Source organism: Cebidichthys violaceus, unplaced genomic scaffold, assembly GCF_023349555.1.
Source record: "Cebidichthys violaceus isolate CVI_PGR_0920_01 unplaced genomic scaffold, fCebVio1.0.p SCAF_8, whole genome shotgun sequence".
Classification (NCBI taxonomy): Eukaryota; Metazoa; Chordata; class Actinopteri; order Perciformes; family Stichaeidae; genus Cebidichthys; species Cebidichthys violaceus.
Window position 1 is genome coordinate 17,875,252 of NW_027176964.1, and position 18,331 is coordinate 17,893,582.

Sequence of the window (18,331 nt, forward strand, 5' to 3'; positions counted from 1 at the left end):
AGAGGGACAGACGGACGCGGACCGACCGACGGGTTCAGAGACGCAGCGTGAACACTGAAGAGCCTCCTGCTGGCTCCCGACGGATGACGAAGCGCTTCTAAGCTCGCACATGAGCTTTTGATTGGGTTTAATAGTCATGAGACGGTGGCGCTGCACTTAGCAAAGCTGCTTCTTTTTCATAGAACGTAAATCATGAAAGAGAAGTTGAAAGAGGGACGTCCCCCCCGCTGCCAGAGGAGGGGGAGACGAGCAGCGTTAGGCGTGGCTTGGGAATTTACTCCTGTTTGACTCCGTGGGTCGGGTCCTCGTAGTAATACAACACAAATCCTATATCATACACTATGTATTGCAAAATATAGGCACTATACATATATACAGATATATATGTATATCTGTATATATATAAATATACATATATATGTATATATTCCTTCTGTAAGAGGCAGTGGCTCTCAACCTGGTCTGAGGTGCAATACTACTTGTTTGGGTTTAAATAAATACTGAAATTATTTGACAAATTAGTCAAAGGTGTCTTCTCGCTTCACATGGGACAGCAGCAGCGGTTTCCTGTGTGAAATACCATCGTGTGTTTGACCACAGGCCCTGTGTGACTCTGTGATGGTCACTTGTATTACATACGACTTCGTTTGGTCTTATTCCTCTCATTATTCTAGGTGTAGATACGATCGCTGTATGAGAACAGCCTGACCAGTGATAGAACTCGCCTTAGAAGAGATTCTAGGGTTTGTGAGAGTCAAAGTGTTCCTGGACATGAGTAGAAGTACAGAGCGGATATATATATATATATATATATATATATATATACAGTATATGTATATATATATATATAATATAGATGGATCGTGGCGGGTGTTTGATTGTGTGAGGGACCACATATTCACTGGTACTTGAGAGAGTCTCCTGATTGCCACATCTCTGAACATTAAGCTCCTCTTCAGAGGGCCAGTGTGTGGAGTCATACTGGTTCTCAGCCACCATCTTTCACAGATCAGCGTCATAAATAGCCGTGTACATTTTGCCAATAGGCATTTTTTCAAAGCAGACATTTTGGAAATGGCAGAGTGGGAAAACCACAGGTGTTGCTGATAACGCCAACAATGGCTCAGTGTGACACGTTAGCATAAACAACAGCATATATATATATACATATAATATATATGTGTCTATATATATATATGTATACAGTATGTTAAAAATGTTCTGTTACAAATCTATATTTACAATCCTGTGAGAAATTGTATGCTTAGTAAATATGCTACGCAAACGATTCACAATGTTAATGTATCAAAAAATGTCCTGATTTTATGTTAAAAGGCTATAAATGCCGCTCCATATTCTCCATGTTTGCTCTCAGCCCTCCAGAAATAAGGTGTGAAAGCTTGTGAGAACAGCTTGTGAACTCCTGTGAAGTTGAAGTGGCGCCTCATCGTGCTCCTCTCGCTTTCTTTCAGGCTTGCAGGATGTGCTGCCAGAGTTCCTGCGGGGCCGCTTCGTGGAGGCAGCCCTCAGCTACGTGGCGTGTAACTCGGAGGGCGAGCTGCTCTGCCGCAACAACGACTGCTGGTGCCGGTGCTCGCCCCGCTTCCCAGAGTGCAACTGTCCCTCCGCTGACATCAAGGTCATGGAGGAGAACCTGAAGAAGAGCAGAGACGGCTGGGACGGCTTTAACCAGGAGTTCATGGAGTCAGGTACGAGCTGGAGAGACGTGTGAAACTGTGCTTGTGACGAATCGGTTGCCTCATGACGTGTGTCTCATGAAGGGAAGGGAAGTGTGCCTCATGAAGTGTGCCTCATGAAGTGGGTTATGGAGGTTGGTTGTAAAATGTTTGGACCAGTCAGGGCTTGTTTGCTCACTCAGATCTAATGTTGTCATCATCACACCCTGAGATGAACATAAGTCAAACCTTTGGAACACAGCAGATGCTTTATGGAGATGTTAGACGTCAGTTCAGTTCTGACTAAGAAGGCTTTTCCACAACAACAAAACTACATTATGAATTAATTTTGAAGGGAACGTATTTTGTCGTGGATCATGTTTGCTTTATAATTTTCACAAATGAGTTCTGAATGCGGAGGTCCTCGTTGGGAGGGGGTCAGGGTGGTGGACAGGTTGTAATAAACAGGACTCTCACACAGGAGACTTTGTGAACTTGACCTGACCAAATGCTTTTGTACCAAACCTATCAATTCATAACGTGAACCACATGCTTCAAACTGTAGTGTAAGGGATCGACTGGCCTTGAGGTGGTAAAAGACCTGGCAACTGTCCTCGACCTAAGAATGTGAAATCCAGATATCAGCAGTAATGCAAAGCAGCGCGAAGAACCCTGAAGAAGCCTGAAAAAGCCTGAAGAACCCTGAAGAACCCTGAAGAAGCCTGAAGAACCCTGAAGAACCCTGAAGAAGCCTGAAGAAGCCTGAAGAAGCCTGAATGTTTCATCAGATCAAATGAGCTGATTACTTACAGTTTAATAGTCCATCAGCTCTTAAATACCAGAACAGTGTTTAAGTTCTTAAGATATGTTTTTTGGGTTTCATAAATTAAACAGTTAAGTTTTAGTCAAAATGTTCTCCAAAGTGTTAACCTTTAAAACAAGCTTTTCCAATAAACTCCTTCAATCAATAAGTTCTCTGAGAGCTGCTGGACCAAAATGTCTTCATTTAATATTATATATATATATATATAATATTAAACGATCCTTTGAGGCTTCATATCACACAGGGCTCATTATCATCACATGGCAGTGCTGTTTTCTCAGCGCTGTCGGTGTCACAGTGAAGAAGAGGGAGGAGCTCTGGACAGCTGGACCGACACTCTGCTGTGGGACTGGTCCAGATGAGGCGGCTGGGATGTTGATGATTTATAGGTCCAAGCTGGATGCCGTTCATCCTCAACAACAATTTGTTCACGCAGCGTGTACCTGTGAAGTGTTCCGTCCATGTTCACGAGTACTTGTGATATTTACTGACCGATAAGGTGCAGTCATGGAAGAAGTGTGACGATAACCTCCCTGGATTACAGCTCAGTTGCTGCTGATTTCACACATCACACATGTCTTTCTGGAGCCTCTGAGCAGCTCCTCTGTCTACATCTAATGATCAGTTAATTCTCTTCATTTTGACTGGGCTGCTTTGTGAAGTGAGCTCTAAATGAGCAAGCGACTGAAGTGAATCCAACATATCTCTGATAACAACATGTGGCTGACAAGGACCAAGTGGCTAATCAGCAGAAACAGGAGGATTCCCAGTGACCGGGTGACGGGGTCAGAGAACACAACAGTTTTATGACTAGATGTAGGATGCTGACTTAGGTTCCTTAATAAACTCTGCCGACCACTACCAGTTCGTTTCAACATTACCTTCACTACATTCAGCTGAAGGCTAGCTTGACCACGACTACCGCCAACTGGACACACCGACCCCCGAAACTCTGATTCAGCAGTGTGTGTTCAAACACACACCTGCAGCATCTGAAGAAGGGCTCATTTGACTGCAGATGAATTTGCCCGTTATGAGCTGCTGAATTATTCGACATAATACTGTGACAAAGTCCAGAGCTGTGTTAGCATGTATTAGCATGTGTTAGCTTGTGTTAGCATGTGCTTGCATGCTGAGCCACAGTGACGGAGGCCCCATCACGTGTACAGTCTGGATTTGCAGCCAGGCTGCTCCATCAGAACCGTCCACCACAAAGAGATGAGAAGAGTCACACGTGTGTGTGTGTGTGTGTGTGTGTGTGTGTGTGTGATGCAGAACAATTCAGGTGTCACTTCCTCAAGTGGCTGAAGCTTCTTTTTCTTTGTGTGTGTGTTGTTGCTACATCTCAACACATCACCAGCTTGTCTTAATGACTGAAGGTGTGGGCAGGATTTAATTGGAGACAGGTTTCTGGCAGCGTCTCTTAAACGCTGTGGGTGTGTCGGTGTGTTTGTGTGTTTGTGTGTCGGTGTGTTTGTGTGTTTGTGTGTTCTCTGCACGCGCCGCCATTTATTCAAAAATTGCTCAGCGAGTGACATTACGGGGTAAACAGCATCTCTGTGCATTCACTTAGCCTCATTTTGACAGCACCTGACTTTGCAAAGTTGCTTTTTTTTGCCGCATATTAAATCTGTATGAAGATTCACCGGCAGAGTGTTGAAAAGCGAGGTGGGGAAGACGCATCATTGCGAGTCCTGTTACTCGTCCTGCTGACGCCGTGTGTTTTTTTATCAGTAGCTTCACTTTCTGCTGTTTGTCGTAAAAAAAGAAAGAAAAAAGAAAGAAAGAAAAAAAGAAAGAGTCCTTTAGTACTTTCAGACGGTGTGTTTGATAAACGAGCTAAAAATATCTCCTCGGTTAGTCACGCACACACAAGGACGAGACAGACGCACACACTGTCCGCCCACAGGCATCCAGTTTCATCTAACGTGAAGGAACGCTCACAATCAGCTCACACTCAGCTCACACTCAGCTCACACTCACCAATGAATGAATGCAAAGACGTGAGAGGAAGGAAATCCACACGTAAATATGGTTTGACTTTCAGAGACCCCCCCCCTCTCTCTCTCTCCCTCTCTCTCTCTCTGTCTCTGTCTCTGTCTCTCTCTCTCTCTCTCTCTCTCTCTCTCTCTCTCTCTCTCTCTCTCTGTCTCTCTCTCTCTCTCTCTCTCTCTCTCTCTCTCTCTCTATCTCTCTCTCTCTCTCTCTCTCTCTCTCTCTCTCATGTGTCTTCTCTCTTTTTCACACTCAGTGTTTTTTTGTCTTCTGGGGTCCTCGGTGAAGTTGTGCTGAGTCTCATGTGCTGGGACGGGCTGATGAATGTAATGTGGTGAAGGGGGCGGGGCATAGTACTCCAGAGAGCGTGTGCGGTGCATGGAGATTGTCCACGCGTGTGTCGGAGAGACAGAAGGAGGACGAGGAAGAGACTAAATCACTGTGTGTGTCTATGCGTGTGAGAGGAAGGAGGAGGATAATACCCTCAAACCTCAGCCACTCACTGTTTCCTCAACTAAAGACCCAAAGCTACACACACACACACACACACACACACACACACATATATATATATATATATATGTATATATATGTATATATATATATATATATATATATATATATGTATATATATATATAAATATATATATATATACACAGTACACACAGAGAGAGCTCTCTTTCTCCCTGCGAGGTGTTCTTTACTTGTCTTTTTGGATGGATCTCATGTGGGAGGCACGATGTCCTGGAAGGTGTGAATAAGTCTGGAACATCACACCTTTGGTTCCGTGAGATTGGGGAACACAGGCAGCTTCGAGGCTGAGATGGATTCCCTAATACCTGCTTCTATAAAGCACGAGTATCAGAGTGCAGCGATTCTTCATGGATGATACAAAGTTTCTTCATACTGTATGTGGTTTAACAGACTGAGCACAGGCATCACACCACAAGCCTTTAAATAGTTTAAAGATCATGAAAAGACCAAATCCAACAACGTGTTGGTCCGTCTTTCAGAGCCCTCTGGTGGCGATGGAGGCCATCTTAGGGGCAGTGCCCCCCCCCCCTGGCTCCACCCCCTAGCAGCAGAGAGAGAGCAGGGCAGAACACGTTAGTCCAGTCTGCCTGACTCATTGATCCGTTAGCCGACCGAGGTTTGTGACAGAATCTACGGCCCGACCGTGGCTCTGTGTCTGGCGCTGTCCGTGGTGCTGAAGTAGCAGAATGATTTGTAACTTTTACCGCCCGTCTTTCAGCTTTCAGTTACATCTCGGATCTATAATATTCCAGCTTGTGTGTGTGTGTGTGTGTGTGTGTGTGTGTGTGTGTGTGTGTGTGTATGTGGGGGGTTACTCAAACAGAAGTAAATAGTACATTTGTTGGGCACTATTTTCCGCTGTGGATTAGTACACATGTGGTGCTCCAGTGAGTATTTCCGGCAGCAGGACGGTGCAGGTGGGTGAGTAATGGAGTAAGTGTAATACGTGAGTCACATTAAGTTGAAATAAACACAAGACGTTGCGCTGACCCGGGCCTAAGTCCTCATCTCAAAGTGAGACCTCAGAAGTTAATTAACCGACCTGAGTCATCACAGGTGATGTGGACGTAAGAGCCTGTGGTATAATGTATTCTGATCGGGGTTAGTTAGAATTACCATATTAATAACACGTTTCACCCATTCGGCCGGATCTTTCAAACAGTAGTCCTCGGCCGTCGTACGAGTCGCGGAGGACTAATGAGGTCACTCATACATGAAACATAAGACGGAGCTTCTCGGTAATTGAGGTTCAATTCCCTGCTCCGGGGGTGGGCAGGAGGCGGCGTTAACTCCCCGCTGAGAGAGACGGAGCGAGGGAAGAGGAGGAAATCCCAGAGTCATTTTAGAGAGACTTTCATCTTCCGCTGTGTTCGGGTCACGTTGGTCGAGGGAGGGAAAGATCCGCCATCAGCTGTGAAGCATTAACATCATACATTAACATCATACATTAACATCACACATTAACATCACACATTAACATCACACATTAACATCATACATTAACATCACACATTAACATCACACATTAACATCACACATTAACATCACACATTAACATCACACATTAACATCATACATTAACATCACACATTAACATCACACATTAACATCACACATTAACATCATACATTAACATCACACATTAACATCACACATTAACATCACACATTAACATCATACATTAACATCACACATTAACATCACACATTAACATCACACATTAACATCACACATTAACATCACACATTAACATCATACATTAACATCACACATTAACATCACACATTAACATCACACATTAACATCATACATTAACATCATACATTAACATCACACATTAACATCACACATTAACATCACACATTAACATCACACATTAACATCATACATTAACATCACACATTAACATCATACATTAACATCACACATTAACATCACACATTAACATCATACATTAACATCACAAATTAACATCATACATTAACATCACACATTAACATCATACATTAACATCATACATTAACATCATACACCGACTTTGTTTTAGACATTGAATTAAATCTTAAAGTCTTCACTTCAACCACATGTTGACTGATTAGATTAAATCCATTGGGATTGTGTAAATAAGCAACATTTGATATATATATATATAGTATATACACACTGTATATAGGAATCCAGTTTGGATGACCTGATGACATTATTACCAGCATGTCTATACAACCCTGTAGCAATTAAAATACATATAAACATGAATCAACATTAATAAACATGAATAAACATGAATCAGCATTAATCAGCCTCTAGAAAGACATGTTGACATTCTGAAAACCATGTAAAGTCAGCTGTTCTCATGTATTCACGGTATTGACGTTGTCACGGTTGTTACTTTACTTTTTACGTGATCATTTGAACACAAACATGACGTTGAAGAAGTCATTTTGTGTTCTGATATGAAACATATTTATGAAACCTATTCTTGAATTTGACACTCTGACATTCAATGTATGTATTCAACGCTAACATTTGTTTCTAGTGCCTGGATAAAGCAAAGACGTTGTTTATTTGCATGATCAAAAATTCTCAATCAAATACATGTTAGTCAAGTAAAAGGGAAATCTTTGAGACGGATTTGTGGAAACAGAACTGAATATGACTGAAGTAGTTTTCTGTTGGTGTAGTTTAGCGATGCAGTACAAATGGTGTAATTGTCTCTCTTCCTCCATTGTGTTAATTAAAAAGCATCCCTGCAAGCTAACAGGACTCTGTTTGATCCTCGGTACCACCTACAAATAGTCCTGGCATGGATTTCCTTCAGCGCTATCAGGAGCCTGCTGCTTTGAATCTCTGCCCATTTCCATCTCCACTGCCGCCATGAAGCGCGTTGTCTCAGGGCGTACATGCAGCGCTCGCACTTCCTGGACTCGTCAAAACAACAAAAGGAGGAAGGATTATTTTCGTCCCAGGGATGGATTTCGCCTCGGCTCGAGATTTGGCAACACTTCCTCTACCTTCGGTGTAGTTTCCTTCTTTTACTTCACAGAAGGGTTGCGTTTGGCACGGACAGTCGTCTTTGCTTCTGCTTCATTTCTTCTGTTTTCCTTTGTCTTTTTTCCATCTTTCTTTGTCTGTTCATCCTTCTTTCTTTCGTTTTTTTTGCAGTAATCCCTGAACCAAATCTGTCTTCCTGCACGCTTTTGTTGTAGCAGTTGTTAACAATGTGTCTTGTAGCTTTTGAGTGAAAGCAAACAAGCATTAATGAAACCCTTAATCCAGACACTAAAGCGTTAACGCCTTTACATCACTGCATTATATATATATATATATATATATATATATATATATATATATATATATATATATATATATACTGTTGTTCAGGATTAGAGCTCTTAAACAGATAATCTGAATAACATCTAAATGGGGAGAACATCACAAGTGTTGTAAGAGTGGAATAGTGAACTGAGTCTAAGGAAAGACATGTACATGACATCTTCCTAATCCAGAAATGAAGGAGCGTTACTTCAGAATTCTCCCAGTGAGTCAGTGGTTCTGGTTCTGGTTCTGTGTTTAAAAAGCAGGTTTGGGTTACTGGCTTTGTGCCAGGTGCCGAGCTCATTCATGGGACTCTTTCAGGTTTCTGAGTCTATTAAAATATGTATTGTAGAATTCTGTAATGTGAATAGGGTAAAACAAAAACTAGTAAATATCACTATGTTTTCTGAATATGCAAATTAGTCATCATATAATGCTATTTTATGCTGAATTGATGACAAATCTACAGACACAAAAAGACAAAGAGTAGCAGAATAAACATGTTTTCTTTCCAGTAGTCTAAAATAATGCAATAACTGATAATGGACCAGCGCCTGAGGTGTGGGGCGTCTGCAGAATATAATAGCATCATCAGCGTAAAGATACATTTTGCAATAATCCCCAAAAAAGAGGAAATAGCCCAAAATAGACACATACATAGTACACTCTTTAGGGCCTGCAGGACTTCAGACATGAATTATTATCTCAGCATTTTTGAGCAGCCAGGCAGCTTAGACATGTGCTGATATTTGTTTAGGTGATCTTTATATCATTTGTATAAAGAGGAACCTTCAGAGCCAATCTGTCCCAATGCAGAAAGATAAAATATTATATCTGTAATACGCTCCGTGTGATTCCTGTAGACAGAAATAAGAAGAAAAGATCCACGTTTCCTCACGCGTTGACATGTTGACGACGTAACTCTGGTTCATCTCAGCAGTGGAACGCTGAACAGCAACAGACTCGTGGGGTTGGCTGCACATCCATAATTACTATTTGCAGGACGAGTTTCTGTGCAATCGTTCTCAAACAAAGGGCCAGCGGCGACAACATGACACCGTGATGACGTGAGGCTAATCAGCCTCAGTACCCGGAGGTAAAGGCTGTGGCTTTGTTATTCTACAAGTACAATATATTAAGTACAAGTTGCACTTCAAAACACATGTATGGCAATATCACTCATACAATTCAATGGTGAGTGATGTAAAGTTAAGATCATTGTTTTTATTTTAAGACCAACCGTGACGTTGACAAAGGCTTCACCGTCACCAGACTGCAGCCTGAACACAGCGGCGAGCGCTTCACGTAGAGACTAGTGGTCAAATGAAATGCAAAAAGATATGTGAAGATGTCATGATCTTTATCTGTTTATACGCCTTCCTGTGAGATTACGTTTCTTGAGCCTCATTACATTTAAAACAAGCTGTATTACTGTTATATGTTTACGGGTTACATAAGTCCATTGTATTGAAGCAGCTTTATATTAGTGTTGACTGTTGACAGTCAACAGCCTGTTTTACATTAAATCAAACCGTACCATTTATTAGCTTTATTTGTTTAGAACTTGACTGTCTTTCTGAAGGTTGCCAGACTCAGTAACAACCTGTAGGTTCAGTTAATATTCTGACTTGGCAGCTCAGCATCTGGTCCTGAAACATCTGGAGGTTCCCCTCAGTGTCTGAACCTGAACTTTAGAGAACAAACCAAACCTTCACCAAAGTCTGTTTACCTGAATCACAAAGAAGTCAACCTCAGTCACCAAAACTTCCACACACAGATATTGTAGATGATTCATCAGTGGACGAGAAAAATACGGCCACTTGTTCTGTCTAATAATTGTAATTTCCCACTGGTTGCTTCTCATATTTGACTTCTTTGTCACTCGTGTAGCTACACATACTGTACATATATATATATATATATATATATATATATATATATACATACTATACATACCATGCATACATACATACATACATACATACATACTATACATACATACATACATACATACATACATACATACTGTACATACATACATACATACATACATACTATACATACATACATGCATACATACATACTGTACATACATACATACTGTACATACATACATACATACATACATACATACATACTATACATACATACATACATACATACATACTGCAGTTATCATTTCTCTCCAAGCATAGCTTCAGGGTTTGCAAGATCATTTGTTTGTTGAAATAAACATTGTTATTCTGTTCTGTTATGTTAGACGACATACCGCTGGTGGCCAAGCTAACCTCTGAGTGAAGAGTTCCCACCAATGCATCAGTGCAAACACACCCACACACACACACACGCACGCACGCACGCGCGCGCACGCACGCACGCACGCACGCACGCACGCACGCACGCACGCAGGCAGGCAGGCAGGCAGGCAGGCGCACGCACGCGCGCGCACGCACGCACGCACGCACGCACGCACGCACGCACAAACACACACACACACGCACGCACGCACACACACGCACGCACGCACACACACACACACACGCGCACGCACGCACACACGCACAAACACACACACACACACACGCACGCACACACACACACGCACACACACACACACGCACACGCACGCACACACGCACAAACACACACACACACGCACACACACACATATGTTTCAAACATTAATTCACTTCTAATGGATTTCATGAAGCCTCCGGTGAAGGTCGCCCTCACCCCATCATGTTGTTATTCAGCCACTGAGTGGTGAAAGATTAGCTTTCCTCTATCGCCAGGCTTCAGCGGCTGGAGAATCACATCACAGATCACAAAGGAATACTGGCAATTACTGACTGATAGGGAAAGAATCCAGATAAGTTAAAAGCTTTATATATATCTATATATATATAGATATATATATACATATACAGTATATAGTCAAAGGTGCTGTATCAAGTACTCTGCACACTGTGGTTGACAGCAGAGTCTGTGGGTGGCTTACTGATGATGACACAGCAGGACCACACCTGAACCCGGTAGTTCTGATCAGTCCGTTGTGAACTTAGTGTGACAGTGAGCAATCTGCCTGCTGGAACTGAATAAATACATCTGAAGGCAGAAGACGGTGTTGGTCTTGATCGGCCTTAATCTCATATTTGTGGACGATATTGCATTTGTATTATACTCACCAGTGTAGCTGCTGAGGTGAATGACTGCAGCTAGAAAAAAGACGTCTTAACAAGAGCGGTCACATGATCAGACATCATCACAGGGTAGAACTACGGTACTGACTGTGTTTGTATGTAAACAGTTTTTCTTTGCAATCAAGAAATGTTTCCCATCAAACCTCCAACAAAGTGGTTCAGACGAGTGTCTCAGGAGACCCACTTCTAAACCATCGAGACCCAGTTCACAACAGTCCTCTACGACTCTTGACTAGAACAAATATATGTGCATTTATGACATTTCAAAATCAACTTAAATGATCCTGAATACATAAAACAGCTATTATGGTGAGTTATTGTTTAATAAATCTCAACTTTAAATTGGATTTAATGTTATAAAGTTGGCTACAAAGACTCAGGTTCCCTCGTGGAACTTGAAGGTGTATCCAGGTGTACATGTTGAAGAAAGGACCTGTGACTGGTTTAGATTAACTGACTAACTGCTCATGATTCTTGCCTCATCGGACTCTTTTATAACACTGTTGTTGTGTTCAAAGAGCTCAGCAATTACTTTGGTTTTGGAAATTATGACAAAAAACAACAAAGTGACACTGACACTGGGCTACCTTTATTTGGATTGACATACTTGTAGACAACTGAACCTCTTCCATGAGGAGACCGTTGGTCTATAAAACATCCTACTAGAGGTGTGTGTTTCAAACAGCCTACATGTGAAGCTGCTTCACCAGCGGCTCATATCCAGATGCTCCACCGTTTATCTGCCACAGCAGAGAAGAACACAACGACAGTATGTTTGTTCTTTCATTTGGTTTACTTGTTGTAACACATGAAATCTTTCACTGAGACGCCTTTGTGGTCCTGCTTTTTGTTTTGCTGATGTTGACGACCGCTTTGATTATTGTGGAGCTGAAGTTGATTCTGATGATTGTGATCTCAGTCTAAAATCCAGCCGGTCAGTAAGCTTGGCAAATAGCTTCTCATCCTCCTGCTTCTCTGCTCTCCCTCTCCGGCTCACTGACCTCGACCCCTCCTGCAAACAGAGAGCAGCTGCTGGTCACTGCTGAAGAGCTGCGATAGGAACCGGTAGCATTTAAAGGGGCCGGTCAGTGGGGGAGCAAGCGGAACATCTGTTTGATGATGGACACGCGTGGACATCTACCAGCACACTAGAACAGCATTCATTTCTACCAATAAATATGAACATTGACAATATCCAATTGTCAACTAAATCCAAGTCAGGGAAAGCTTTGATCATGAATCCATGAATGACTAGAGGTCCTGTAATGTGTATATATTCTCGACCCAGTATCAAGTAGGAAGGAAAGTTCTACTGTCAAACGATTCCTGCGATCTAGAATGTTTTTGCCCGTATCAAGAATAAAAAGGTAGTTTGCAGGGTTTTGCTAGCAGCCAATCACCACAAGCACTCTTCTATTTACTGCCACCTGTGACTGGTCCACTACTGCAGCAGCTTCAAGCCGTAGATCCAGGATCGCCTGCCTGAACACGGCTTTGAACTCTGAGATCGGTCAGCGATTGGTGTTATCAGTGTGGAACACTCCATTGACATGATGGGTACCGAATGAAGTACCGTCGGTATCAGCATCACCTACAGGGTGCTGGTTTTGGTACTGGAATCATACTTTTTTTAATGAAACTAGGTGGGACTCTTCTTCAGCATCACGGATGCATCGGGGTCACGCTAACGAGGGGTTTGGCACCCCCCTCAGACCGCCTGCTGCCTGTTGGTGAATAGGTCACAGCAGTTATTCCTTCCATAACAAAGGAGATAACGGTATGCTAGCGTTGTTTTCTGCAAGGCCAGGTGTCGTATGAGAAGCATTTGCTCAGTATTAATATTCGGGGACTTTCAGATAAACCTAGACCTAAATCCAGACTGTCAAAATGCTGAAATTGTGTTTTAATGTGAAATTGTTGACTTTTATTGCTGATTTAAAAGAATCTGGTAAAAAACTCTCAGACTGATTGTAAAACCATCTCATTTGTTTCTATGAGTGTATTTCATTTTCCCCTTTTGCTTTTTATATAATCTCCCTTCATCTTTCTTATTTGACGCGTCTGACTTCAGAGGTCAGCGATTGTGTCTATCTGTAGTCGAGCGTCTTGCCTCGACGGCTCCCTCGACTCCCAGCTGATGAAAACTCTTCATCGCAGCAACACAAGTGAAGGCATAGAAGGAAACAGGCCGAGGAGGAGGAGGAGGACAGAACGAGTGGGCAGTTGCATTTCTTTCGTTTGTGCGTTGCGGTGGAAAAAAGGATGATCCCCGGAAGACTTGACCGCTGGCACTGGCTAACCAGCACAGATGTCTGTGGAGGAGGTTTTGGAGGATTATAGAGAAAGACAGAGGCGGAGATGTGCTCTGGAGTGACAGACATTGTTTTTTTGGCATTAACAAAATAGCCTAAAGTGAAGAGGACAGAAGCAAAAGAAAGGTTCCCGTAAAGAGAGAGCAGCTCATCAGTGGCGCTCAATATTCCCATTTTCCTTTCTTATTACACCCCGGGGCTATAAATAGCCCAAGGGCACGAGCCACCGGCTGACAAATAGGCAGCAGCCAGCAGTTCGTCTCAGGACGTCGCTCCGGGTGAGAGGAGGTGACGACACCGTGGCACCGCAAGGCATAACCCGGGAGCTATTAATCCTTCAACACATGTAGAGGAGAAAAAGGATTAGATGGACTAGGGGAGGAGAGTAAATCAAGGAAGAGAGAGAGAAGAGAGGACATGAAAGTAAAGAGGGGGAAGAGATGAGATTATAGGGAGGGGGGCGGGGGCAGATGAGGAGAGTAAATCAGAAAAAAACAGAGTGTTGGGGAGGAGGAGAGCAGGAATGTGGAGGAGGTGAATAAGTAAAAAGTCGTATTCACCGAAAGGAGTATTAAAAAGGAAGGGGAGGAAACGGCAAGCGAAGAGAGAGATGATCAAACAGAGGAGAGACGGTGTCTCAGCTTCTTCCTCATTTAAGATTTACGTGACAGGGCCGTTCTTTCACATTTGTTTTACAGTGAATCGAGCTCTTTTAGAGCAGCCTGAGAGGTTTTTCTTTCACAGTGGATGAGAGGAGACTCTGCTGCAGGACACACCTCCACTACCACCAGCATGTAGACTCTTCATCCCTACTCCTCCCCCTCAAGTCTGGAGGAACAGCTCGCCCTCAACATGAAGATAGAGAGGAGAGGAGAGGGGGGGTGTAATGAACGCTCTCTTATCGCTTCGCCCGGCTCACTTCCAGGAGACGACCTCCGTGGAGCGGAACTAAGACGGCGGTACAGAGGTGCCGTGGGGATACATCGTTTAGCAGGAGCAGCTGGGGACTCACGATGGTGCGAGTTGGCTGAAATCTCTCACCGCTGCACCGAGCCACGAAGAGCTCGACCTCGCAGTCGGACAGAGATCTAAACCAAGAGGTTAAACCGTGAGGTTGATAACCGGTAAACATGCGTTTTGAACTTAACAAAGAGGTTTGACCGTGGCTAAGTGGAGAGCAGGAGAGCGGTTCGATCCCCGGCTCATGTCAATGTGTCCTTGAGCAAGACACTTAACCCCAAAATTGCTCCTCTCCGTCTGTCCACGACTAATCTTGCTGCGTAATATTTCGGGAGGTTCTGGCTGCACGCTCAAGGACCTCTTGTGGTTGCGGTGACTCACAGTTTCTCAAAACATCTTTTATTGCTTCGCTGCCATTGACAGCCTGCTGACTTATCACTCACCACTCAGAACTGCTCCCCACCGCCTGTAGGGGCCACTAGTGAGAACACAGCTGAGTGCATGGCCGACCCCCAGCTGCTGCGCTGTGTCCAGAGACACAGCGGGAGAATAATCTGTTTATATTACCTTACCGCCACTCAGCATAAACTGAGTTTAGTTTTTGGCCAGATGTGTCTTATAACGACGACTTGGCTCCATCTGCATACTTCACCGCTTGTTTGTGAGTTTGAAGGTAGATTGTTTTACAGCCCATCGGTGTCTAGACATGTGGGTCGTGTTCATGCACAATACAGCAGTGGTGTACTGCACCTTTCTAGTTTATTGATCAGTTGTTTTTTACACTACCTGTCCAGAACTTAGACATGGACACTTCACCCCTGACCCAACCACAGAAAACATCTTTAAAACCAGCAAACCCACACCATTAATGAACATGAAGACATGAAAACAAGACAGCTGAGAAGCAGCACGGCCAGCAGGTCTTCTGCTGCTGGCACAGGAGCTTTTAAGCACCTCCTTCCAAGGCCAGAAGCACCTCATTGAGCAATGCAGCACAGCTGGGCGGAGCTCCTAGAAAGGGAGACACATGCTTCCGTACCACCAGCAAGCACAGCGACCTGATCACTTCCTCAGGAGTTGGTGGAGACCAAACCAGAGCAGTAAAGAATGGATATTAGAGTCACATCTAAATGTTGCTCTTTGTCTGCTGCCAGATGTGTAAACACATTGCACATGTTTTGGAGCACTTGGCGACAGCAGTTGATTTGGCAGTTTTGAGTGTTTTAATAAAATGTTAAGGTATTAACATGTTATAAATTAATAAAAGATAACATTTTTAACACACTGCAGGCGATTTCACATAAGATGGATCGCGGCCGCTGATGGCACGATGGATTGCGCATCATTTGCAACAGCCGTCTGACTCGTGACCTGAAATGGACTAAAAGAGAAACGGCCACGATGGACCGGTCAAACTAATCAGACGAAGCTCCGGCCGGCGGAGTCGGGGAGTTCTTCTGAGAAGCAAAGCTCGCGTAGAGAGTGTCGTCGCCGTGTGTTTCTATCTGCTGGCCTTACCGGCTGGACCGAGACTTCTCCGGTGCCAACAGGAGTCTCTGGAGACTCAATTAGAACACAGACACACACCGCCTGTCAAATGTCATCCCAGCATGTGTGCACATGTGTGTGTGTGTGTGTGTGTGTGTGTAACCTTGTGTAATTGCGCAAATGTTTTTGCATCTGCGTGCATGGTGTGCATGTGTCTGTGTGTGTGTGTGTGTGTGTGTGTGTGTGTGTGTGAGTGTGTGTGTGTGTGTGTGTGAGCCACAGCTGCGTGCGGCCATGCAGACAGGCCTCCCACTTAACGAGGTGCTCATTAACGAGCTTCACAGCCTTTCTTTTCAGGGCCTTTTAAAGAGCGTCCGCTCTGGAATGGACTGTTATGAGGGGAAGAGTTTGAGAGTCAGACAGGGACACACACCTTCAGTCATAATTCAAATAGATGATATTTATTCAGAGACGGGCTCAGGTCTAGAGTTCTCATAATACAGAGTAGCCCTCGAGCCTGATGCGTCGTGAGTAGTTGTCTCCCTCAGCAACTACTGGTTCTTTTGAATCACGCTCCCCTACAAACCGACCGACTAAACATGATGTTCACATACAACTATCTGCATTCTTGATTACGTCTTAAAGGGAAAGATTACAGTTGCACTTTTAAAAACAGAGTTATGACAAATATAAATACTACAAAAATCACAGTTTGAGTTTCTCTCTGCCGGAGCTCTGGCTGCAGGTCACAGGCGACAGCAAAGCCGGATCTGGGTCCATCCCCGGTGGACTGGTCGCTCCGCTGGTGTTTGAGCTGAAGCAGTTTCTGGTGCCGTCGATCGTTTCATTGAACTCAATCACAAGTATTAAAAAGACCTACTGTATATAGTCCTCCCGCTATATAAACCCTAACCCTAACCCTCCACTCATGTAGATCATATAGTGGTCCTTTCTTCATGTCAGAGACCTCTGATTGATGAGATGCTGCTTCACGGTTCAAGATTTTAACAGTTGAGAGAACTTTGTAGGAATCAACATAGTTCACATTTGGCTCACTGAATTGAATAGTGAAAGTGAACTATTCTCCATTTTCTGGGGACCCCCTGGTTCCCCCTGAAGGGGCCCTGGGTGAGAACCAGTGTCATGGAGGCATCAGTATGATATGAAGACTGTTCATAACCAGCTAAAAGTATCTCCGAGGAGCTTCAGCATGAGGAGCAGACTCTCAAACGAGTCATCTGCATTCACCGCCTGTTCCATCTCGAGCGGAAAGCCATTATAAAGACAGCTTAAATAATTAGTGTCTCAGTCACTCAGTTGAGCTGTGATTTCATTAACGAAGCAGCCGATTCATTAACCACTTTATATCTGTTTACATCAGCTCAACTCAGCCAGGGCCAGTCAGCAGACACAAGTCATCGTGATGGCACCATGATCACCTTCTCATTTCACACCAGATGACATCAGACATTTACGAGCCCTCATCACTCACCTTCTGCAGTCGACACCTTATTGGTCGGAGATGATTAGGACCGAATTTCCTATTCATAAATTCACAATGGGGCTCTTCATTTGGAACTTTTAATTATTTCCCTTCTGTGTTGAAAGGTTAAGCGTGGGGAGGAGGGAGAGAAGTCTGTTTCAATTGTCCTGCACGAGTTTGGCCTCCGAGCGACCGGCGCTAACCCGCTTTCCAAATCCTTTACGGCGATCTCTGTCTCGGTCAAACGCTTTAAAGGAGGAACTAAGCGGTTCCCTTCTGCCTGAGCGCAGGATGGCTCGGTGCAGCCCGAGCCTCCTGCCGACGTCGCCCACCTTTGCTTCTCTCTGGGCCGCCAAAACACCTCAGCCGTCTCAGGAGAAGCCGCTCTGCTCCTGCTGCACGAACAAAGAGAACAAAGATGTGTTACTGGTACGAGCAGGAGACGTTCTCACCTGTAATTACTGACACGCTCTGCTAGGCAGGAAGTAGACGCGCTTTGATCCGAGGCTCAGTTTGGAATCTCGGGATGTGCATTCGGGCTGTC

The 18,331-nt window shown here is 43.9% G+C and overlaps 1 protein-coding gene across 1 annotated transcript in view; it reads left to right on the forward strand.

Moving 5' to 3' along the window:
* The window catches only part of brinp2 (bone morphogenetic protein/retinoic acid inducible neural-specific 2), a 168,586-nt gene that overhangs the window by 129,627 nt on the left and 20,628 nt on the right, over window positions 1–18,331 (forward strand). Inside the window, exon 6 of the mRNA XM_068738211.1 lies at window positions 1,473–1,709. Within this exon, the coding sequence (XP_068594312.1) occupies window positions 1,473–1,709 (237 nt within the window). The remainder of the gene's footprint in view (window positions 1–1,472; window positions 1,710–18,331) is intronic.